General features: G+C 39.3%; 1 protein-coding gene across 5 annotated transcripts in view; it reads left to right on the forward strand.

Annotated features, from left to right (window-relative positions):
- The window catches only part of WWC2 (WW and C2 domain containing 2), a 204,863-nt gene that overhangs the window by 28,712 nt on the left and 149,973 nt on the right, over nt 1–26,178 (forward strand). Inside the window, exon 1 of one of the 5 annotated variants that reach the window (XM_072775904.1) lies at nt 4,978–5,024. The exons of the other annotated variants lie outside the window; for them this stretch is intronic. Within the exon in view, the coding sequence (XP_072632005.1) occupies nt 4,993–5,024 (32 nt within the window). The 5' untranslated portion in view covers nt 4,978–4,992. Of the gene's footprint in view, nt 1–4,977; nt 5,025–26,178 lie in introns of those variants that run through there. 5 annotated transcript variants of the gene reach the window in all.

Genomic DNA, 26,178 nt, shown 5'->3' on the forward strand with positions numbered 1-26,178 from the left:
CCTATTTCCCTTATGGTAGCACTGTATATCAGAGGAACTAAACAAAAAATTCTTCATAAACATTTCCTTTACTCATCACATACTCAGTGAGACATGAAAAGAATTATAGTGCCTCCATCTCATGAGTTTGTTAATAACTTTTTTTTTTTGCTTCCTGAGAGACAAATGAATCTGAATTTTAATCTGAGTTTCTGATTTCCAGCTTATTCTTATGCACAACATCATACTTTCTCTCAGGAACTATAAATCTGTAGTCCCTCTTAGGACAGCACATGAGAACAATGGACATTCCATTCCGTCTGCCCTCCACATAAGAAGGTTATGGCACAGGTACAATGAGACTTTGTAGGGATAGTTTACGATAAATGTGGTTGGAACAGCCCAGTAAACTCAATTCCTCTGTTTTAATCCATTGCTTTACTATTGTAACAGTCCCCCCACCTGCCAAATACAGTGCTTGACCTCATAACTTTGCTATATTTGCATTACCCATAAATATGGAAGGGTTGTCCTTTTGTCTGTAAGTTAACAAAAACTTTTGGAACCTGATTTTTTCTTTCTTTTTTAGTTTTTTTAAAATTTTTTAAAGATTTTGTTTATTTATTCATGAGAGACATAGAGACATAGGCAGAGGGAGAAGCAGGCTCCCTGCGGAGAGCCTGATGTGGGACTCGATCCCAGGACCCCAGAATCATGATCTGAGTCAAAGGCAGATACTCAACCACTGAACCACCTAGGTGCACATCTTTTTTTAGGTATTTTATGAAGAATAGATAAGCATTTTTTGTGAGAATAAAGTCTGATTTGCTAATAATGATGTAGAATTGTAATATACAATTGCCTTTTATTTCCAAATATATTGAAGACTTAGTGCAACACTGTTAAGGTGGCATTCAAGGAGGTCGTGGATCCTTTGGGTCTTAAGGTCCATGACTAAAAAAGATCTAAGAGCCTTTGAAATGCCTCGATATTTCCTTTCTTTCAATTGCTCATCTCCTTGAAATAATCTTCCACACTCAACATTCAACAAATATTTATTGGGCATATGCTCAGTAAATGATGTGACTGATGCCCGACTACTTAAAAAAAACAAAAAAACAACCAACAAGCCCTGATTCATTTTCCTGCCCGTTGCTCTACTATAACTGACTTTTCAAAAGTAAACAGTGGCCTTAAATCCAGTGGCGTACCGATCAGGGTTGCTGATCCAGGAAAACAGAAGCTATTCTGTTTTCTAGGGTGTAGATGGCTTAATACACAATGAGCTGCTCCTGGTGAAGCAAGGAGGAGCTGGTGAAGAAGATGGGGAGGTCTGAACGAGAAGCGGCTGCTCCTCAGAGTTTGCCTAGAAGTGACTGTAGTTGAGTGTGGCCTAGTGGGGGGTTTTTCTAGATCTTGGGAAGGAAAGCTGCAGTCCCGGGTGGGGGTGGGGGTGGGGTTGGGGGTGTTGTTCCATCCTCTGCCTTCATTCGAGTCTTCTACACCTCACGCCACTCCCATCCCCACCAGAACCTTCCAGGTGAAGGGGCCCTGGGACAGGCTTTGCGGCCTGTGCCACACTGTGGGACGCACCAGGTGCCAGCCCCCAGTCCAGCACACGAGGTCCTCCCCAGGCTTCCTCCTCTTAAGCCCTCCTTTCATGTATATGACCCTGTGGCTTCTTACACCTGCTTGGAGCTTGTCTGCCTTGCCTTGCCTTGCATGAGTTTCTCTCTTCGTTTCGGTCTCCTTCCCCTTCATTTGAGGCCCTCCTCCCATCCCACCCGAGCCTTAAAGCTTCGTGTCACAAGTCGGAAGAGTTTTGTCCTCCTGTCTTTGTTCTTCACCAAATTCTCTCCTTTTGGGACTATTGCTGCCCTCACATCAGTGGTCGTTCTTTTGTGTTAGCAAGCCTCCCTGTCCTGAATCTGTAACGTAGACACCGAGTCCCCCATAATTCCAGTCATTCACTAGCAGCTTCCTCCTTTACTAAATGTATTATGTAGACAATGAAAGTCTCTTGCAGTTTCAACTCAAAAGAGGTTATATTGTTAATTGGTTGTTATGGATTTGTCCCCCTTTTAAAAAAAATGCACTGACATACTTTTTGTAAACCAAATGGGGTAAATTCAATATAGTTTATACTTTGAGCTTTTCACTTATTATCGTAGATATCTTTCCCTATAGTTTATGCAGCTTTAATGCAAGCTTTTAACTAAAAGTTATTAACTATAGCATCGGATAGAAGTTTCTTAGAGTATTTAAACTTGTAGTGTGGGGGGATCCCTGGATGGCTCAGCGGTTTGACGCCTGCCTTTGGCCCAGGGTGTGGTCCTGGAGACCCAGGATCGAGTCCCACGCCGGGCTCCCTGCATGGGGCCTGCTTCTTCCTCTGCCTGTGTCTCTGCCTCTCTCTCTCTCTCTCTCTCTCTCTCTCTGTCTCTCCTGAATAAATAAATAAAATATTAAAAAAAAAATAAATCAACTTGTAGTCTGTATGTTGCTATCGATAGGCATTGGGATGGATTGTTTCTAGTTTTCTGTTCTTGTAAACTACACCCATCACTGCCCTTATATGTACAACTCTGCGCTCTTTTTAAATTTAAATCTTCTTTTTTGAAATTATTTTAATCTTACAGAAAAATTGTAGAAATGGTACAGAGAACTCTGGCTTACCCTTTATCCTGGCTCACCAATAATTTTGAACATTTTTGCTGCATTTGCTTTATCATCTTCTCTTTTGAAAATTTATATATAACTTTGTTTTCTAAGCGTGTGAGAGGTGCACACAGTCCCTTCACCCCCATCCTTCAGCTCGTATATTCGAGAACAAAATTGTCTCATCCAACCACAGCGCCGTTTCCAGATTCGCAGAACCGATGCAGTTACTCCTCCAATCTGCTGTCAATGCGGCCCTTTTGTCAGTTGCCCCGGGTGATGTCCTTTCCTTCCTCTGGCGGAGGGTTCAGAGCTAAGTATTGCATTTAGTTGTCACATCTCTTTAGTTTCCTTTAATCTGGAACGTGGATCGTCAGCCTTTTAGGACCCTGACATTTCTGAAGAGCACAGGTCAGCCGTTTTATTACACATTCCTCGGTTTGGGCTTGTTGGATGCTACGCGGTGATTAGACTGTTGGCTGCACATCCCGGGCAGAATGTAACGCTTATGTTGTGTTACGTGTGTCCCTTTTCATGTGTCACAGCAGGGATGCCTTGTGTCCTCTTCCTCCTTGATTGCGCTGCTTTTAATCAGTCAAGGTGTTGTCTTGTTTCTCCACGTGTTCCTTCACTTGTGTCCTCTAAACCTCCCGTGAGCTCCTCCTCTCTTTGCCAGCCCGCCGGGGACCATCCCGGCCGAGGGGAGCAGAGACATTATTGACGACTTTTTTCCTTGCAGCTAACAAGCAGTCTGTGGAGAAACACTTTGAGATCATATAAAAGTGCCGTTGCCTCCCAGAAGTCCCCTTAGATTGAATGTCCAGCGATGCCTGCCCTTTGCCTGTTCCCGTCTGTCCTCTGTACATTGCAGAATGTCCTCTTCTTTCTTTCCCATGCTCCCCACTTTTATTCCTTATCCGGGGTAAGAACCAACCTTCCACTGTCCCCCATTTTTATGTATCCAAGTATCATCATTGTGGTCAATAAGGCGTCATTGTCCTGTGGGTACTTAAATTCTGGCCCCGTCAGTGTACAGGATTTTTTTTTATGGGATAAATTTCTAGATGTGAATTGCTGTCTAAAAGTGTCTTTACGCTTTTCACAGGTATTCTCAGTTTTTCCCTCCCCAAAGCATGTTTGTTCCCACCAGCAGTGTTGGAGGGTGCTCATTTCCTTACGGCTCTGCTGATTCCGGGATCTCTTGTCTTCCTGTCTTTCTTGATCTGACAGGGGTGGGGTGGGTGTAGAGCCACATTGTTTTTTCTTTTTCTTTTCTTTTCTTTTCTTTTCTTTTCTTTTCTTTTCTTTTCTTTTCTTTTCTTTTCTTTCTTTTTTTTTTTTTTTTGAGTCACATTGTTTTAATGCACATTTCTTCAATTGTTAGATTGGATTCTTTTAATAGCTTCCTTGGAAAATGTTTTTATCATATTTAAATCAGATTGTCTCTTATGATCTGCACAAGCTCTTATTTAAATAATTAGAACAGTTAATAAGTCATTTGTTAATGTACTATATATGTGTTTGAGTGTATATATTTGTACACATACATATATATGTATATATCTATATGTACATGTATATATATAATCTATATATACAACCTATATGTACACACACACATATATATGTTTGTCCATATAGATTTTATGGAGTTTTATGGTGTTTAATGTTTTAAATTTTTATTTAATGAAATCTCTCAATTTTCTCTTATGTTTTTGGGTTTTATCAAATGCCTAGCAAGGCCTTCTCTGTGTGAAGATTATGAAAATATCTTTCTAGGGGCAGCCCTGGTGGCGCAGTGGCTTTGCACCGCCTGCAGCCCGGGGTCTGATTCTGGAGACCCAGGATCGAGTCCCACGTCAGGCTCCCTGTATGGAGCCTGCTTCTCTCTCTGCCTCTTTCTCTCTATGAATAAATAAATAAAATCTTAAAAAAAGAAAGAAAATATCTTTGTATTATTTTCCAGTCTTTTTAAAAAGAAATTATTTTATACATTTAATCTTCAGTTCATCAGGAATATATTTTCCCATTATTATTTCACATGTCCTAGGCCAAACTCCTCCCCTTTCCTTTGCAAATCAATGGTACCTTCCAGTGATGTCTGTGCCATTCTAATTTCCACCACGCAAGCGCAGGTCTTCTTTGACTCTTCTCTCAGCAGAAGCCTCTTTCCTTGGCTCTTACCCAAAGACATCCCCCTTGTTCTTTTCCTTAACCTTTGACCCTCCTACTCTGTTTTTTGATTGGGTCTTCTTTTAACTCCTTAAATATGAATGTTTTTCAAAATTCTGTGTAGGTAGGGGCCGTGTACCTTGTTGCCATCATGTCATTGGGGCTGGCCACGATGCTCGACACATGGAGAAGCTGAATTTATTGCTGGAGTATCAGTGAGTAAATGTACTTCTGTCCTTGTTTGCCAGCTATTTTCACCATATCTCCACATTGACATTCAGATATTATCTTCGAAAGAAAATGTCCCGAAATAGTCTCATGCAGTAGACATAGGATATATAAACAAGATATTTTTTAACATTCTCATGAAGTTCATGGCAAAATATGGACTAACCTTTTTGTTAGGCACAATAGTGATTGAGTGACCACTCCCAAGAGTTGTCAGCAAGGGAGAGGGGGCTTGGTGGAACATGGAGAGGGTTATTTTGGGCTTCTTCTAGGATTTTGACAAATCTGAGTTCACTCTTTTTTTATTAGTATCTTAGAGGAACATTCATCAGATTAGCAGATGGAATAAAGTGGGGAAGGATCAAGTACATGAGAGATCACAATGGAGTGTGTATTTGGATGAAGTGATGAGCTGAATGAAACTAATGCAACAATGTGAGGCCTTTTAGAAGGGTCTAAAAACTTACTGTATAAGTACAGGATGGTCTGGTGGAAATGTAAAGGGAAATGACTTAAAAGTTTTAACTGATAATTTGGGTTTAACCTAAGTAAAGACTGTGATCTTATTTCTGAAAATGTTAAGGTGCCCTTATATGATCAGAAGAATAAAGTCTGGTTTTTCCTATGAGAAATTATATTTAGAATCTTCTATCTGGTTTAGGAATGCCAGTCCCAAGGACATAAGGGATGGTGACTGGGAATTATATCCTAGGAGGAATGGTTGGTGAGAAGGCAAATTCTTAGCCCGAAGAAGAGACTATTTTAGGAGTCAGGGAGGTGTCACATAACTGGGTGATCATGTGATATATTGTCCAAAGCAGGACTTTCTGTAAGTGAAAGAGGTCAGTATTAATAATTATGCTGGATGACGAGCATAAACTAGGACTCTCTGGGGCAAGTGGAAACATATGGTCATCTACTTATAATAATCTTCAAACATTTGAAGGTCTGTTACGTGAAAGAAAGATTAGACCTCATCTGTGGGAGAGAGCGGGCCAGTGCACACAACTACGAGAAGACATGCGTCTTTCTCCTTATAATGAGCCACCATCTAGCTCTGATTCTTTGTTGGGGGGTGGGATGGGCTGCTTTACAAGGTGGTATGTTTCTCATCACTGCTGATGCCAAGAATTTGTATAGCTGCCCTTTCTAAGTCTTGATAATACACAGCTGAGATGAATCCGTTGGTACCAACCCATCAGATACTTGTGTCTGTATTCTTTCTGGGTACTATGCAGATGTCCCTTTCCTCATTACGTTTAGCTTAGCCGGCTGTATCCTGGTGGCCCTGCGCCCTTCCCTGGAGAAGGTTAGAATCCCTGTCTGATGCTGTCCTGGTAGACCTCGTTGTGCGGTTGTGGCATCTCTAATGCTGCAGAATCTGCCCATGCACCAGCAGGCAGGGCTGTCGTGCCTTTTGTCTCTGCCCCCCCCCCCCCCCCCCACTTCAGCTCTTCTGGTTCCTGAGGGCGGGGTGGGTGGGTGGGGAATCTCCGTATCTGCTGCCGTCGTTGCCTCTGCTGCTGTTGTCTGGTTTGTCTCTCTTCCTAAATATCTTTCTTTTAAATGTTTTATTTCTGTGAGTCATGGTTTTTATGCTAAATAAAAGATGTAGTTTTTCCCCTCGTGGCAGAGCCATCTCGTAAAAAACTTTAAGATGCACAGACTCTGGATCTGTTTATTTCTTCCTGTGGGTGTTGTGGTCATTCCTTGGGTTCTGCAGGGCACTGGGTTACGTGCTTGATTCTTTGCTACCTTGCTTAGTCCTTCACAGCAACTCTAAGAGGCAGATGCCACTGTTCCCATTTTATTTTATTTTTATTTTTTATTTTTTAAGGTTTTAGGTGATTTCTCCCACACATGGGGCTCGAACTCACAACCCCAGGATCAAGAGGCACATGCTCTTCTCACTGAGCCAGCTGGGTACCCTGACTGTTTCCACATTATATGTGACGTTTAGAAAGATTACAGCCAGTAGGCATGCAAACTGGATCCAAACCCAGGTCTCTTAGTTTGCCCTATATTTATTTATTTGTTCAACCAATATCTGAATGTCTGCATCGTGCCAGCCTCATCTTCCCCAGATTCATAGCAAGTCTCCTCCCCTTCTCCCCACAAGCACACAGTTGAATCCTATGGGGCACATTTTATGCTTTCAGGGTGCCAGATTTCTTCCTGCTTGGTTGGTAAGACAGACCTGGCCATTGTCCCTGTGTTGTTTGGAGTCTAGTTGAGTAAACAGATATAGAATAGTAGTTTTGTTTTAAATATCCTGATGTTAAGAGAAGTACAGAGTGTAATGGCAGCGTGCTATGTGGCCCTTTACTACCCTGAGAGTTAGGGAAGCTTTCCAGGGTGGCTGAGGAAGTGACATTTACATGGAAACCAGAAGGATAATAGGAGTTAGCTAGGAAGGAGTGGGATGAGACTGTTTTGGGGGACAGAAGAGAGTGCTTGTGCAGAGTCTCTGGCCATGGAGGAACTTGATGCCTTGGAGGTTCAGAAAGAATCTGTGTGTGTGTGTGTGTGTGTGTGTGTGTGTGTGTGTGTACACGTGTGTGTGTGTGCATGAGGGAGAGGAAGAGAGAGAAAGTGACTTGATACAACACTGGGGAGATAGGTGTTCAATCAAGGTAGTTTATCCTGAGGGCAAGATATTTTTCTTTCCTTTTAATTTTATGTGTCTTTTGAATAGATAAAACAATCACATAATTCGATTTTCAAAGGACAGCAAAGAGTAAGGCACAGTGTTGGCCCCTTCCCACCTCTTATCTCCCCACCTCCAGTTCCTTTCCCTGGAGACATCTGTAGTTTCCCTTCCTGTGTGCCCTTGCAGAGATGCTCTGTGCACGTACAAGCACATATGTAGGGATTTATTTTTCCTTACCCCTTTTAACACAAACAGCAAAATATGACATAGACTGTCTTGCATACATTACTTTTCTTCAGTTAACAGATTTTAGATACTGTTCCATGGTGGTAAAGAAAGAGCTACTTTGTTGGAGTGCAGTGTCCTCAGGAGCTTCCTGGGTGTAATCTGAAACTGGCCTCCATTTGTGGAAAGCAGGGAGAGACCCAAGAAAGAAGCAGGCCTCTCCAGATTGGTAAGTGGCAATTTTAATAAGCATAGGGAGCTTATATACACGGCTTATGTGGGCAGCAGGGAGATGAATGGATCCCTGCACCCATCTGCCAAACCTTAAACGTTTATATGGAGGCCTTAGCTGGGTTCAGTCATGTATACCGTGCAGGTATTCTTAGCACCGTATCACTATCGCAGAGCTGTTGTCCTTGGAGCAGCTTCTGGGAGCGGGAAAGACAAGCAGAACCTGCTTTCTAAGAACAGGGGGGTAGTGAGGAGCCTCTGATGGCTGGGTCCAGTTCATAGTCCATTTGGCAGTTATGTCTTTCTAATGATCTCTCTCTATATTTCATTCTTTTGTATGGCTGCATGATATTCCATTGCAAATACGTACTCCAATATATGGAAGCCTAAGAGAAATAGAAAACAGATTGTTAGGGAAGAACAGTATTGCAAAGGTGGAAAATAACCAGTAAGCCATTAATATTTCAGGCAGGAGGTGATGTCACCTTGGATTCAAACAGTGGCAGTGGGGCTTATGTGATCAATTGATCTACAACAAAGGAGGCGAGAGTACGTAATGGGGACAAAAATATCTTTTCAACAACTGGACAGCTACATGCAAAAGAATGAAACTGGGCCACTATCTTACAGATAGGCAACAATAAACTTAAAATAGATCAAAGACCTAAATGTGAGCTCTAAAAGAAAACATAGGCAGTAATCACTTGGACATTGGCCTTACTAAGACGTATTTATAAATATGCCTTTGTAGGTAAGGGAAACCAAAGCAAAAATAAATTATTGAGATGAAACCAAAATAAAAAGCTTTTGCATAGCAAAGGAAACCATCAACAGAACAAAAGGCAACCTACTGAATGGGAGAAGATATTTGCAAGTGATATATCTGATAAAGGGTTAATATCCAAAACCTATAAAGAACTTCTGCTCAACGCCAAAGATCCCAAACAGTCCAATTAAAAAATGGGGAGAGGACATGAATAGACAGTTTTCCAAAGAAGATATACAGATGGCCAACAGACACATGAGAAGATGCTCAATATCACTCATCATCAGGGAAATACAAGTCAAAGCCACAAGGATATCACCTGACACCTGTCAGACTGACTAGTATCAAAAAGACAAGAAATAACAAGTGTTGGCAAGGATATGGAAAAAAAAAGAATCCTTGTGCACTGTTGGTGGGACCGTATATTGGTGTAACCACTCTAGAAAATAATGAAGTTCCTCAAAAAAAAAAAAAAAAAAAAGAACTACCATAAGATCCAGTAATGTCACTCCTGGATATTTACCCAAGGAAAATGAAAACACTAATTCAAAAAGATATATGCAGTGCTGTGTTTATTGCAGTCAAGGTGTGGAAGCAACCTAAGTGTACATTCATAGATGAATATATTGTATATATTACCCATAAAATGAACATGTTTATGTGTATACACACATACACACAGTGGAATTTTATTCATTCGTAAAAGAGAATGAAATTTAGCCGTTTGTGACAGCATAGATGGACCTAGAGGGTATTAAGTGACATAAGTGAAATAGAGGGACAAATACCATATAATTTCACTTATATGTAGAATCTAAAAAACAAAACGAACAAATAAACTGAAACAAAGTTAAATACAGAGAAGGAATTGATGGTTGCTAGAGGGGAGAGTGGTGGGGGTAAGGGTGAAATAGGTGAAGGGACTTAAGAGGTACAGAGTTCCAGTTATAAAATAAGTCATAGAGATGAGAAGTACAGCGTAGGGAATATAGTGAATAATACTGTAATAATGTTGTATAGTACCAGATGGCAACTACACTTGCTGTAACAGCACTGAGTAATGTATAGAATTGTTAGATTACTATGTTGTACACCTGAAACTAATTAGAATGTTGCATGTCAACTATACATCAATAATTTTGTTAAAATGTGAAGAGAAATAATGGTGGCGGAGACAGAGATTAATTGTATATAAGGGAGACTTAGTGTTAAGTAGCAAGAGGATCTGTTGATTGGTGGCATATTAGGGGTGAAGCACAGGGATGTCTTCCAGCCTTCAAGCTTGAGCAGTTGGGTGGACAGTGATGTCATTTTACAAGTTGATTAACATGAAAGGAAGAGTAAGATTGAGTTCAATTATACATCTGTTGAATGTAAGGAATTTGTGAGACATGCAGGTGGAATGTAAAGTTGTCATTTGACTATTGGAGTCTGTAGCTCAGGACAGACGATTAATCCCGGAATGTAAATTTGGGAGCGGTTATTGTATAGTGATGCACAGTTACAACAATGGTAATTCACGTTTTGGGAATGCTTGGGAATGCTTAGGGAATGCTTGAATCACCCTGATTAGTGACCTGGCCAAAATGTTGATATGGTGGAAAGTGCTTTAAAAAGGCACGTCCTTCTCCTTTTAGTCTTTGAGACAATGATACACAGTTGACCTGGAATAACATGGGTTTGAACTGCATGATTCCGCTTACATACAGATTTTTTACAGTATGGTACTGTTAATGTTTTTCTCTTTCTTACAATTTTCTTAACATTTTTTCTCTAGCTTGCTTTATTGTAAAGCTACAGTAATACAGTATATAATATGTATAAATATATATAACACGTATAAATATATATATACATATATCATACAAAATATGTGTTAATCAACTGTTTAAGTTACTGGTAGGGCTTCTGGTCAATAGTAAGGCTATTAGTGGTTAAGTTTCCGGGAGTCAGGTTATGCACAGTTTTTCGATTGCATGGGGGTCAGTGCCCCTCACCCCCACGTTGTTCAACGATCAACTGTACCCAATTCTGTAAGGTTGTTGTTAAAGTCTACTGAATGAGTTTGTAGAGATGATCAGTTTGTTGCTCGATAACAATTAGCACATGAGTTAAAGTTTGTTGAGGAATTTAACTCAGTGTGCTGCCAAGATGTTGGCTGTCACACAACTTTGCAAAGCTTATTTATTACAAATGCATAACAGATAGTTGGAGTTTCGCAGTTTTTCTTTTTTTTCCTGGCCACTCCTTTATTCATGGTAACGTGTTGAGTTCCTACCTTGTTCTGGAAAGATGTTCATATTTAGTGTTGCCTGGAGGTAGTCATTGTTTCCAGTTGCTTCTTTTGCTTTGTAAACATTAATTTCAGTTACCTGAGTGTCATTGTCTTCAACCGAGATCTCGGAGTTATTTTAACAAAAAGCAGCAATGCATGTTTACAGCAATGGTATTTTTTACCCATATTTTCTAGTAACAAAACTTTAGACCTCTATGAACTGTGGTTAAAATATGAACTGTCCCATATATGGGACATATAGCTTATTGCTATCGGAAGTAAATATAATAATCCTCCTAGGCTTTTCTTATATAGCCACAAGTGTCTTAGTCCTGAGTTTTTTCCCAAGAAAGGGTAGAAATGGAAGGTGGAGGAAGTGGCTTATGGGGAATTTGGCTCCTCTAAGGTGGCTACCTTAATGAAAGAAATTTCAGAGCCATTGACCTAGTATAATGGCCATCAACTCTGACCTAATCAGTAACTTAAAATTATACATGCTTTGTCCTTACTCTAGAAAGAAACCAAACCAAAAAATTTTAGAAATTGAAAGTATTATAAAAAACAAAAAACATTATATAACTATTTAGCAACTGAGACTATTCTGAGAGTTAAAGTATAATAATTATATAAGGAAAATAGGGTGGTAGATATAAAGCTTAATATCTGATAGATACATTCCCTCTTTTGAGAGTCTTAACTTTCTGAAAAACTTTTAACCACATTAAAACTGAGTTCTTTGTCACAACTTAGTAATAAGAAAACAAACAACCTAATAAAAGACAGGGAAAAGATTTGGGCAGACTCTTGACCAAAGAAGATACACTGATGAAAAAAAAAATGCATGAAAGATGCTCAGCATCATTTGTCGTTAGACTGCAAATTAAAACCATAGTGAGGGGATCCCTGGGTGGCTCAGTGGTTTGGCGCCTGCCTTCGGCCCAGGGCGTAGGCCTGGAGTCCCGGGATTGCGTCCCACATTGGGCTCCTTGCATGGAGCCTGCTTCTCCCTCTGCCTAGGTCTATGCCTCTCTCTCTTTCTGTGTGTCTCTCATGAATAAATAAATAAAATCTTAAAAAAAAATAAAACCGTAGTGAGATACCACTGTGCACCTATTGGAATGGCTAAAGCAGGCAAGCATGCTGTTGTTAACACTCCTGGTGAGGATGTGTGGCAGTTGGAGCTCTCCTACATTGCTGTTGGGAATGTAGCATAGTGCACATATTTTGGTGAACAATTTTTTTTTAAAGATTTTATTTATTTATTTATGAGAGACACACAGAGAGAGGCAGAGACACAGGCAGAGGGAGAAGCAGGCTCCATGCAGGGAGCCCGACGTGGGACTCGATCCAGGGTCTCCGGGATCAGGCCCTGGGCTGAAGGCGGCACTAAACCACTGAGCCACCGGGGCTGCCCTTTGATGAACAATTTAATCCACCTTTACTACTCAATCCAGCAATCCCACTCCCAGGTTTTTATTCAAGAGAAATGGAAGCATATGCCCATTGATTACTGAGTGGATAAACAAACTGGCACTTTTTTTTTAATTTTTTTAAAGATTTTATTCATTTATTTATGAGAGAGAGAGAGGCAGAGACACAGGCAGAGAGAGAAGTAGGCTCCATGCAGGGAGCCCGATGCGGGACTTGATCCTGGGACTCCATAATCACACCCCAGGCTGAAGGTGGCACTAAACCGCTGAGCCACCCAGGGGTCCCCAAACTGGCACTTCTATCCCAAGATTCTACTCAGTAGTAAAAAGTAACAAGCTATTAATACATGAAACAGCATGGATGACCCTCAAATGCATTATACTACATCAGTGTTTATCAACCTTTTAAAAACTACTACATCTCCTCTAGGCTTTTTAGATTTTTTTCCCCCTAACTAACTGCCCATTTCCCTCATGAAATTTTAATGCCACAGATATGTCTTTCGTACTGGGGCCCTTTGGAGGACCTAGACCAGTGTAATATAAGGTTTTTACACCTGCAAAGACCCAATTTTTACCTCTTTGGGGACAGTATTGCCCTCACTTCCCCATTGCGGTTGCATGGGCTAAGTGAAGAAAGCCAGATGCATGGATTTATATGCCATTCTTGAAAAGGAAAAACTATCAAATCACAAGAAAGGTCTCTGGTTACCAGGGTGGAAGGAAGGGCCACATAGGAATATGAGGGAACTTTGGGAAGTGATGGAAATGTTCTGTTCCTTGATCATGGTGGTGGTTGTGCTGTAGAATGCATTTGTTGGAATTACAAGATTTGTACCCTGAAAGGGTAAATATTATGGTATTTACAACCTTAATAAGCCTGCCTTTTCTGAACATAGTATCCTGGGTTAAACTTGGAATGCTTTATGGGAAGTGAGAAGATTGGAAGCATCAAAGGCCAATTATTTTGGAATCTTCTATCACAAAGTGTGGTCCATATACTGAGAGATTCACATATGAAATCATAAACTCACTAAAGTTTCTGGAAACACAAATGTATGTGCATATACATACACACACGTACACACAATGGGAAATCCAACGGGCAGTCAAAGAATAGTGTAAATGGAGGTTGTCTAGGGTGTCTTTGAGGGTTTGATGACCCAACCTCCTGAGGACAGAGGCTAATCTAGAGAAACCAAGATTAGAAGTCCTAGTTTTTCCTAAAACCAAGTTGAGATTTAATTTACAGAAAGATCAGAGAGGAAAACCTGCCTTCTATTCCTTACTGGAAGCTGGCATTTGTCAGTGTGACTTTGGGTAGAAGCTTCCAATTTCTGTAGCATCCAGTGGGGGAAAAGTTTCTATGCTATATTTACTCTCTTATTTTTTTTAATATACTTTTTTTTTTTTTTTAAGTAAGCTGTAAGTCCAATGTGGGGCTTGAACTCATGGCCCTGAGATTAAGAGTCGTGTACCCTACCTACTAAGCCAGCTAGTTGCCCCTACGTTTGCTTTTTTTCATAGTTAAGTCTGAGACTTTGTCCCCTTACTGCAGTCTCCAAGTGAGGTATATGTTATCATCTGGCATCAAGAGGAGCCTGGAGAAGCAGGGGTGGTGGAAATACAGGTTTTGCTTTTTGGTATACCTTTCACAAAGGTATTTGAACTTGCAAGTGTTGCCAAGAAATGGAGTTTCCCCTTCCATTATAGTTCTTATGTATAATCATTGTATGCATCTGATTCTGAGCCAGAATGTTATATTTTTAAATGCTCTGGTGACAAATGATTTTTTTTTCTTCTTTTGAAAGCCCTTACTGAATTGTCACATATTTTGGGAAGTTTCCCAGATAGTGGTATCAGGAATACTCTGCTGCTGCTAATCTCCTACTGCAATAGTAGGTACAGGGGTTGTAGTGAAGGTTGTTAACTTCTGCAGATATTAAGGACCACCCTTAAGGGGCTGTCTCTTAGGATATCTGAAAGTCATGAAAAAATATTACTGACTTCATTGATCATGGAGAGACAGGTATCTTGTCAATGCCTATTAGTTGATACTTACACCATGCCTTCTGGGGTTGGAGAGCACTTTTTTGTAGGAATACAGGGGATACAGATGAAACTGAAGATACACAGTCTTATACGCAGTCTTCAATTTAAATCGCACTTTCAACTGGCCTCATGGATCATTGTCCCAACTCGTCATCTCCTGGCATTACTGCAAGTGCTTCTATAAGATGAACCACTGTTGGTGTTGACCTTAATTTGGCTGAGATAGTGTCTTTCAGGGTTTTTTTTTTTTTTTTTTGAAGTTACTTTCTCTTTCCCCCTTCCCATGCTGGTCTGTTGGGAATGAAATCATTATGTGTAGCTCCCCTTTAGGGAGTGGGAGTTACCTTTTACTTCCTTGAAGGTGTAAGATGTACATAAATAAAAAACAATGCCTTTACAAGCTGGCAATAGAAAATTTGAAGCCAAATTAAAACGGTATCATCACAAAACCCAATGTACCCAAAACTATCATCTTTAAAGTGCTTAAATTGCCAGTGTTAGGAATGACACTATTTAGGGATGCCTAAATGAATGGGGAGACATATTCTTGAATTGGAATACAAAACAGTAAGGATATCAGTTCTTTTCAAACCGATTAATTTAATTCCAGTAGAAATCTCTATAGAATTTATTTCCTCTGAATATACACAAGCTGATTCTAAAATTTATATGAAGAGGTAAGGAGCTAGAAAAGAGAAAAGAATTTTGTGATGGAAGGTAAGTTTGAAGTAGTCACACTATTCCATTTTAAGACTTACTGTGAAGCTTTAGTAACTTTATTAGGGCTTGCCAGAGAAACAGCTGGTAGGAGATATATTTAAGGAATTGACCCACACAGTTGTGCAAGGTGGTAAGTCCAAAGGTAGGGTAGGCCAGTGGGCTGGAGGCCCAGGGAAGAGTTGATGTTGTAACTTGAGTCTGAGGGGGTTTGATCCTCAGGGATCAATCTTTATTTCCTTTTTTTAAATTTTTTAAATTTATTTATGATAGTCACACAGAGAGAGAGAGAGAGAGGCAGAGACATAGGCAGAGGGAGAAGCAGGCTCCATGCACCGGGAGCCCAATGTGGGATTCGATCCCAGGTCTCCAGGATCGCACCCTGGGCCAAAGGCAGGCGCCAAACTGCTGCGCCACCCAGGGATCCCAATCTTTATTTCCTAATGCCTTAACATTTAATATTAATTTCTTCCAGAAAATACCTTCAAAGTGACATCTAAACTCAGATTTGACCAGACTCTGGGTATTGTGGCCTAGTCAAGTTGAAGACAGTGTGGGATTTGTGAAAATTAGATCTGCAGATCATTGAGACATAATAGAGAATCTAGAGATAAACTTATACAAATATGGGCAATTGATTTTTGAAAATGGCTCAAATGCAGTTTAATGAAGAAAGGATACTTTTTTCAACAAATGGTATAAAACAACTGAACGTCGGGCACCAGGGTGGCTCAGTCAGTTTAAAGTCTGACTCTTAGTTTCTATTCAAGTCGTGATCTCAGGGTTGTGGGATTGCCTCTGGCTCTGCACTGGATGTGGAGCCTACTTAAAATTCTCTCTCGCCTTCTCTCTATTCCTCCCCCATCATGCTTGTGCATGCGCTCTCTCTCAAAAAAAAAAAAAAAAGAAAAAAGATAAAAAGAAAAAAAACAAAACCAGTTGAACATCTATGCAACAAAAGAAACCTCTAAATTTAACATTATATACAGAAATAAACTCAAAATGGATCATAGATGTAAATGTAAAATTTAAAATTAAAAAAATTTTAAACATCAGAGAAAATTTTCATGACCTTCTGTTAGGCAAAGAATTCTTAGACAAAACACCAAATGCATTATTCACAGAAAAGAATGATCGCTTAGACTTCATAAAAATTAAACACTTTTCTGAGAGATGTTAAGACAATGAAAAACGAAGCTTCAGCGGTGGTTGGCTGGCTCAGTTGGTGGAGCATGTGATTATTGATCTCAGGGTTATAGGTTCAATCCCCATGTTGGGTGTTGAGATTACTTACAAATAAAGTCTTTAAAAGAAATAAAAAGAAAGCCCAATGTACAGAATGGGAGAAAATACTTGAAAATCATGTATCTGACTATATTTTATATAAATTACTTTAAAATTCAACAATTGAAAGTATAAAGTCCAATTTAAAAATACCCAAAAGAAGGCCATTGAGGGTAATAACATCCTCAATGTAGAAAACCTGATAACTTTTCTTCTCTTGTCAGGAACAAGATAGGGATGTCCACTCTCACCATTGTTACTTAATGTAGTACTGGAAGTCCTCACCACAGCAATCAGAGGACAAAAAGAAGTAAAAGGCAGGGCACCTGGGTGGCTCATTTGGTTAAATGTCTGACTCTTGATCTCAGCTCAGGTCTTGATAATCAGGGTTGTGAGTTGAGGCCTTGTGTTGGGCTCCACAGTGGATGAGGAGCCTACTTAAAAAAACAAAACAAAACAATGATGAAAGAAATTGAAAATGACACAAAGAAATGGAAAGACATTCCATGGTCATGGACTGGAAGAACAAATATTGTTAAAATGTCTATATTACCCAAAGCAATCTATCAAAATACCAATAGCATTTTTCACAGAACTAGAACAAATTATCCAAAAATTTGTATGGAATATCCAGTGCAACCTTGAAATAGAAAAACAAAGCTGGAGACACCATAATTCCAGACTTCAACTTATATTACAAAGCTGTAGTGATCGATATAATATGGTATTGGCATAAAAAATAGACATGTAGATGAATAGAACAGAATAGAAAATCCAGAAATGAACCTACAACTGTACGGTGAATTAATCTTCAACGAAACAGGAAAGAATATTTAATGGAAAAAAGACAACCTCTTTCACAAATGGTGTTGGGAAAACTGGACAGCAACATGCAAAAGAATGAAACCGGACCACTTATATCATACACAAAAATAAATTCTCAATGGATGAAAGCTCTAAATGTGAGACCTAAAACCATAAAAATCCAGGCAGTAATTTCTTTGTCATTGGCTGTAGCAGTTTCTTTCTAGATACGTGTTTTGAGGCAAGGGAATTAAAAGCAAAACTAAACTATTAAGACTTTATCAAAATAAAAAGCTTCTGAACAGTGAGGGAAAGAATCAGCAAAACTAAAAGACAACTACGGAATGAGAGAAGATATTTGCAAATGACATATCTGATAAAGGGTTAGTATCCAAAATGATAAAGAGCTTATAAAACTTAACACCCTGCCAAATAAATAAAACTTAACACCCCAAAAAGAATCCAATTAAAAAATGGGCAGAAGACATGAATAGACATTTTTCCAAAGAAGACCTACAGATGGCCAGCAGACACATGAAAAGATGCTCAATGTCACTGATTACCTGGGAAATGCAAATCAGAACCACAGTGAGATAGCACCTCACATCCGTCAGAATGGCTAAAATAAAAAACGAAACAGCAGGTGCTGGCAAGAATGTGGAGATGGGACCCCTCCTGCATTGGTATTAACTCGGCTCAGTTCTTGATTTCAGGGTTGTGAGTTCAAGGCCTGCATTGAGCTCCACGCTGGATGTGGAGCTTTATTAAAAAAAAAAAAAAAAAGTTAAAAATAGAACTACCCTATGACCTAGCAATTGCACTACTAAGTATTTACCCAAAGAATACAGAAGTACTAATTCAGAGGGATACATGCACCCTGATGTTTATAGCAGCATTATCTACAGCAGCCAAATTACGGAAAGAGCCCGAGAGTCCATTGACTGGTGAATGGATAAAGATGTAGTGATGTGGGGGTGGTGGTGGTGTGTATAAATGAAATATTACTTAACCTTAAAAGAGAATGAAATCCTGCCATTTGTAGTGACATGGGTGGAGCTAGAGTATAATAGTGAGCAAAAGAAGTCAGTCAGAGAAGACAAATACCGTATGATTTCACTCATATGTGAAATTTAAGAAACAAAACAAATGAGCGAAGGAGGGGAAAGAGAAAGTGAGACAAACCAAGAAACAGAATCTTAACTATAGAGAACACACTGATGTGTGTCCTCCCCAGAGGGGAGGAGGAGTAGAGGGATGGGGGACTAGGTGATGGGGATTGAGGTAGGGGATGGGGGACTAGGTGATGGGATTGTGATGGGCATCGGGTGTTGTAGGGAAGTGTTGAATCACTACATTGTATACCTGAAATGAATATTACACTGTGTGTTAATTAACTGGAATTTAAATAAAAACTTTAAAAATGCCCAAAAGATTTGAGTAGATGTGCCACTAAAGAGGGTATACAAATGGTAAATAAGCAAAGGAAAAGATATGCAGCATCATTAGCTTTTAGGAAAATGCAAATTAAAACCACAAGGATAAACAACGGCCTGCCTATTAAGGCTAAAATGAAACAGTGGTGACCACAGCGAGTGCCGATGAGAGTGTGGAGTAACTGGGTGGCTCATGGTTGCTGATGGAATGGGAAATGGTACAGCTGTTCTGGCAAAAAAAGTTGGCCGCTTTGTTATGAAGTTACATAAAGACCTGACATATGACCCAACAATCCCAGTTCTTGGTATGTTTTCTAGAGAAGTAGAAACTTATATTCACCCTGGAACTGATACATGAATGTTTATGGCAACTCTGGTCATAATGCCCCTGACCTACAAACAACCCAAACCTCCCTCAGTGGGTGCAAGAATAAACAGACGGTGGCACATGTATGCAGATGAACACTGCTCAGCAGTAGGAACGAAGGCAACAGTTTGAATCTCACAGACTTCTTACTGAGTGAAAGACTTCTGTCTCACAAGGTTATAAACTGTGGTTCCATGTGTAGGACAACTCTCAGAAAGATAAATTCACGGCGATGGAGAACAAAGCAGTGTTTGCCAGGGTTTGTGGGGTTGGGAAGAGGTCGAACGAGGGAGCTTTTTGGTGTGAAAGATCTGTTCTGTTCTGATTGTGGTGGTGGTGACTCTGATCAATACTTTTTTTTTTTAAGAAAATCTTTTTTTTTTTTTTTAAGATTTATTCATGAGAGAGAGAGAGAGAGAGAGAGAGAGAGAGAGGTGGAGACACAGGCAGAGGGAGAAGCAGGCCCCATGCAGGGAGCCTGATGTGGGACTCGATCCTGGGTCTCCAGGACCAGGCCCTGGGCTGAAGGCGGCGCTTAACCGCTGAGCCACCCGGTCTGCCCTCTGATCAATACTTTTGTGAAAATTCGCAGACTGTATGCTCTCCAAAATATCAGTTGTATTGTATGTCAATTAAAAGGTAGCTCAGAATAAAAATAATATGTTAAGGTCAACACTATTAAAATCTTGTATTTATCTATGTTTGTGACTGTTACAATTGCTCTCTGTAGTGTCACATTATGTAGACACAGCCAGTGCGGTGGGCATTTTGATCTGTATCTACTAGTTTTTCTCTACTAGGAGCAGTGCTGCTCTAGGCACATTTTACAAGACTTCTCAGGCACATGTGCAAGGGAAGATTCCCCAGAGCATATATCTAGGAGTGGATCTGTTGGGTTGTACAGTTGCATGTGCAACTTTACTAGGGTAAAGCCAACTTCTCAAAAGAAGAATATTTTTGTAAAGCAGTTTACATTCTCTAGCAGTAAATGAGATTTCCCAGTTGTATACATTCTTGGCAACACTTGAATTTGTCTGCCTTCTAAAGTTTTTCATTTGGGTGCGTTTGAACTGGGGTCTCATTGTGGTTGAACATATTTTATGTTCAGAGGCCAATTTGTTTCCCTTAGAAATTTCTGGGTGGGTTTTTTGTTGTTGTCACTCACTCTCCTACTGGTTTGTTCATTTTTTTATAGATTCTCAAGAGTTCCTTACATATTTTAGAAACAAATCCTTGTGAGTTACATGTGTTGCGAGTGTCTTCTAGTTTGTGGCTTATTTTTTTACTGTCTTCGTGGAGTTTCTGGTGAATGGCGGCTCTTAATATAGTCAGATCTATCCATCTCCTCCTGCATGACTGTGCATTTGTTTCTTGTTCAGGAAACACATATCTTGAATCCTGAAGTCATATTTTACTATATTATCTTTGCAAAGCTTTAGAGATTTGCCTTTCACATTTGGGTCTTCAAATCCATAGGACTTGGTTTTTGAGTATGGGGTGTGGGGTGAAGCCAGTTTCACTTTTTCCTCTGTGGATCAGCGTGTCACCACAGTACACCATATGTACCCAAACATCTAACTTCTTCCCCTGAACAGCCGTGGTACCTCTTACATGTCAGCTTCTATACATCATGTTGGTCTGTGTGGGGATCTACTTTTCCTTTTGACTGTTTATTCAGTCCATTTGCCATTATCACATTGTCTTAAATACAGTTTTATAACAAATTTCAGTATTTAGTAGAGAAGGTCTCCTAGATTATGTATATGAAGACAGTGATTACATTGCAAATAATGACACTTTTGTTCTTCCTTGCTTTATCCTTAATCCTTTTTCCCCCTTTTCCTGCCATACAGTACCAGCTTGGACTTGCAATACACTGTTGAATTGAAGTAGTAATAATGGGCATCTTTGTTTTGCTGTAAATCCTACAGGAAATGCTTTCAATGTAAATAGGTATTTTGTAGACACCTTTATCAGGTTAAGGAAGTTCCCTTCTATCCCTAGCAAGCTGAGAGGTTTTTTTTTTTTTCTTTAATGATGTTGAATTTTATCAAAAGCTTTTCTGTTCTTTTTGAGATAATCAAGTGATTTTTTTTTTTTTCTGTGAATGGCCAAATATCATTAAATGCATTAGTTGACATTTTAATGTTAAGCCAACCTTGCATTCCTGGGATAAACCCAAGTTGGTTACGAATTATTATTCAGAGTTTAGTTTGTCAATGCTTTTTTTCTTTTTTTCAAATTTAAAGTGCTGTTTATGTAAGATGCATTCTTATTTCAGGGATCCTATATTTTCTCTTTTTTAAAATGGCTAATGATGATTATAGATTGTAAAATGTATTATGGTTTCAGAGATGTTAAAAATTTTAAAAAGTTATGTCTTTAAAAATTTTTTTAAAAAGATTTTATTTATTTATTCATGAGACACACACAGAGAGAGAGGCAGAGACATAGGGAGAGAGAGAAGCAGGCTCTCTGCAGGAGCCCGATGTTGGAGTCCATCCCAGACCCCGAGATCATACCTTGAGTCAAAGGCAGACGCTCAACAGCTGAGCCACCCAGGTGTCCCTAAAAAAATTTTTTTAAAGAAGGCTATTTATTTGAGAGAGAGAATGAGCAATGGGGAGGGGCAGAGGGAGAAAGAGAGAAACAGACTCCCTGGGGAGCCCAACGTGGGACTCCATGTCAGGATCCAGAAATCATGACCTGAACTGAAGGCAGATGCTTAACCACCTGAGCCAGCACTCACCCCAAAAAGTTATGTCTTAATGCCAATTAAATGTTCTACTTTGTGTTTTATATTTGTGTTCTTAAGTGAACTTGACCTACTATTGTCCTTCCTCGTTCTTTTCTTGTCGAACCTAGGTATTAAGGCTGTACACCATGATAAAGTGAGTAATGTGCTTACTTTTTCTATCTTGAATAGTTGTTGTAATAGTGTCTTTATTCTATTCTTGACTTCTTTGTTGAACAAGCCTACAAAATTATATAGATAGAGCATTTTAACTGCTGATACAGTTTTTTTTAATGTATATGAAACGATTCAGGTTTTCCTTTTTTTTTTTTTCCATTTTACAGTTTATTTATTTAAATAGTGTCTACACCCAACATAGGCTCAAACTCATGACCCTGAGATCAAGAGTCACATGCTCTTCTGACTGAGTCAGCTAGCTGCTCCTCTGTTTATTTTTGATTCAGTTCTTTTGAGTTTCACTTTTTAGGAATTTGTTCATTTCATCCATATGTTCAAATTTATTATCATAAATAATTCATAATAAATTTATAGTATGTGTTTGTTTAATCTATGCAGCACTTCTTCATTTGTGCTGTTGTCTGTTTGTATTTCATTCTTTTTTTCTTCATCTGTCCTTGTTAGAGGTTAGTCAATTTCATTATTCTTTCCAAGGAAATGAGTTTTGACCTTGACATTGTTCATTCTCTTTATCACTTGCTCTCTATTGCTTTCTACATCAATGATTTCCATACTTCTACTTGAGGTTGATTTTACTGACTTTTTAAAATTTCTTAAGAGGGATGTTTAGCATATTAAATTTTGGTCTTTTCGCCTTAAAAATTGCCCAAGAATGAGAATCCATGGAAGTATCTGAGTCTCTTGCAATAGGTAATAAACCTAACTACATGGTGCTTTACTTGAACCTTGTATATTTTTTACATGTAGGGTTTTCTTTATTATTGTCTTATGAGTTTTGTAATTTTTAACTCTTTTTTTCTTTTACTCATAACTATTTAGATGTATCATTCTGAATATTCAAACAACTGAGATTTGTTAATGATATGGATTTCTGATGTAATTGAATTGGAGTCAGAGAATGTGTATGTATAGTGCCAGTCTTTTGACTTTGTTGAAACCTATGTTTCATGGCCTATTATATTTAGTTTATGGCCTATTATATTGTATATTATCATTTAGGTGAACATTGCATTAAGCTTGAAAATAATGTGTATTCTACAGGCAGTTATTGCAATGATTCTTGTAGATTTGAGACCACTGACTGCTTCAGAGGGACAGTGGTCAAGTGCTGCCAGTAGACAGTGAAAGACAAAGGCAGATTTGCTTCATTGTTAAGGGCAGGAAGATATAATTCACATGGGGTCATAAATATGAACTATTAGCTTGGAACTTCTCAGTGCTTTCAAGAATATATTGAGATAACTTTTTAGTGTACATATAGAAACATTCCTCTTTAATAAGCAGAATTATAGTTTTTCTATTAAATAAAATAACTGATGAGCCCTTATACGAAAAGCACTAGAAAGAAAAAAATAAATTCTTGGGCAGCTCCAGTGGCCCAGCGGTTTAGCACCGCCTTCAGCCCAGGGCATGATCCTGGAGTCCCAGGATCGAGTCCCATGTCAGGTCCCTACGTGGAGCCTGCTTCTCCTTCTGCCTGTGTCTCTGCCTCTCTCTCTCTCTCTCTCTCTGTCTCTGTCTCTCATGAATAAATAAATAAAATCTTTTAAAATAAATAAATAAATAAAATAATAAATAAATAAATAAATAAATAAATTCCTTTCTTGATTTGTGTCAATTTTTTTTAAACTAATCTTATAGTATGACCTTAGTATAAAACAACAATCTTTACAGTTTTCATTCTGGACCAGTCATTGAATTAAGAGCCTAGAGCCCAGAGTCAGACTACCTGATTTCAGATCTTGGCTCTTCTACTTAATAACTGTGACCTTCTGTACCTCAGTCTCTTGAAATGAGGATACTGGGTGTATCCACTGCCAAGTGTTATTTTAGGAGTAAAACTTGTTAATTGTGCTCCTTTTTTTTTTTTTTAAAGATTTATTTATTTATTTATTTATTTATTTATTTATTTATTTATTTATTTATGATAGACATAGAGAGAGAGAGAGGCAGAGACACAGGAGGAGGGAGAAGCAGGCTCCATGCCGGGAGCCCGACGTGGGACTCGATCCTGGGACTCCAGGATCGGGCCCTGGGCCAAAGGCAGGCACTAAACCGCTGAGTAACCCAGGGATCCCCTAATTGTGCTCCTAATAATAGTAGCCAAAATTATGTAACTTTACTCTGCTATACACTGCTCTAAACCTTCACCATAAGTTAAATACTCACAACAACCCTGTGGGGCTGATTTTTAGGTTTGGGGAGGCTTAGAGGAAGCATAGAGATAGTAGTGAAATCTTTCCAGAACTGCTGCCTTTTGTTACTGAGGTGAGGGAATCACCCAAAGAGCTCCTCTCTGAGGATGACAGAGGTTTTCTGGGAAACAAGGGGAAGCATTTAGCAGGGGAAGAGGGATGGGTTTCTGAGGGATTTCACGGCTGTTAAAGATGATTTGATTTCCATCCATCCTTCACATATGATTAGCTTGGACTGCCGTAAAAAAATATCATAGACCCGGGGGGCTTAGACAAGGTGACGGCCAACTCGATTTCTGGTGAGGGCTCCCCTCCTGGCTGCATGGCCGCCTTCTCAGGCTGTCCTTACCCGGCCTTTCCCTGGGAGTGCGTGTGGGACTTATAAGTCTTTCTTATAAGGCCACTGCTCTCTCAGATTAGGGCCTCATCCTTATGACCTCATTTAAACTTAATCAACTCGTAAAGATCCCCTCCCCAAATACAGCCACATTGAGGGTTAGGGCTTTCACATATGAATTTTGGGGGAATACAGTTCAGTCTGTAGAATCCCACCACCACCCCAAGGAACAAATATAGCATCTTCTAAGACTAAATATATTCTCTACTGCTTTCTAGTGAATGTCAGGTTTTGTTTTGTTTAAAGTTATCACTGGAGTGGGTGGGTTCATATTTACATCACCAACAGGCTGATTCCAAAGTATCTGACATTTTTGTAGGCAGCAAGGTTGTATTATTTTGCTAAAAATAAGGCAGACAGTGGCATGGTTGTGGAGACCCTCAGAGTATGTCTTTCTTTGTGGTGGGAGATATGTACAATTACGCAGATGTACAAATCTGATATATTCATTCTTGTATTATACATATTTGAATATATAGATACAGTCTGGAAGTCATTCATTTAACAAATACGTAATTATCCTGCTATGTGTCAGGTACTGTAGATAGGCCTAGATAATATAGCAAAAAGCATAATAAAACAAGGTTTTGCCTTTATAGAGTATGTGCTATGGTAGAAGGATACATGCATAGGAAGGAAACAAATAGGGCAGCCCCGGTGGCCCACCGGTTTAGTGCCACCTTCAGCCCAGGGTCCGATCCTGGAGACCCGGGATCGAGTCCCTGCATGGAGCCTGCTTCTCCCTCTGCCTGTGTCTCTGCCTCTCTCTCTCTCTCTCTCTCTGTGTCTGTCATGAATAAATAAATAAAATCTTAAAAAAAAAAAAACCAAGAAGTAGACAAATAACATAGCAAGTGTCTATGTGCTGTGAAGAAAACAATACAGAAAGGTAAGGTGACTGAGTAGCAATCTTGGAGAAAATTTTAGAAAAGTGATAGGAAAGAAAGAGTGTGAGCCAGGGAATTTTCTCAGAGACAAACATTTTGGACAGAGTGGGTGAAATATAAAATACAAAGGCCCACTAGTTAGAATGTTCTTGGCAAGTCGTGTAAGGGTGATACCCACGGGTTCTGGGGTCCCATTGCCTGGAAATGCTCAATAAATGTTAGGTATTGCTGTTACTATAGTCATTATGGTCTAGATATAACTGCACAAAACAAAACTTTTTTGCACAAATGTACTCTTGTTGAAAGCTAAATTGTTGCAGGGATCAGCTTGCCTCTCCGCTGAAAATCAAGATAATTTATTTTTTCCAAGTCACTCCTTAGTTTATATACACTAAAAGGGTAATACTGTATTTCCCTAAGTTTTCCACCCAAGTATTCTTACTGCAAAGAAAGTTGAACCCAAAGGGTGTGTGTGCATGAGTGTGTATGTGTGTGT

Source organism: Canis lupus, chromosome 15, assembly GCF_048164855.1.
Source record: "Canis lupus baileyi chromosome 15, mCanLup2.hap1, whole genome shotgun sequence".
In the NCBI taxonomy this organism is placed as follows: Eukaryota; Metazoa; Chordata; class Mammalia; order Carnivora; family Canidae; genus Canis; species Canis lupus.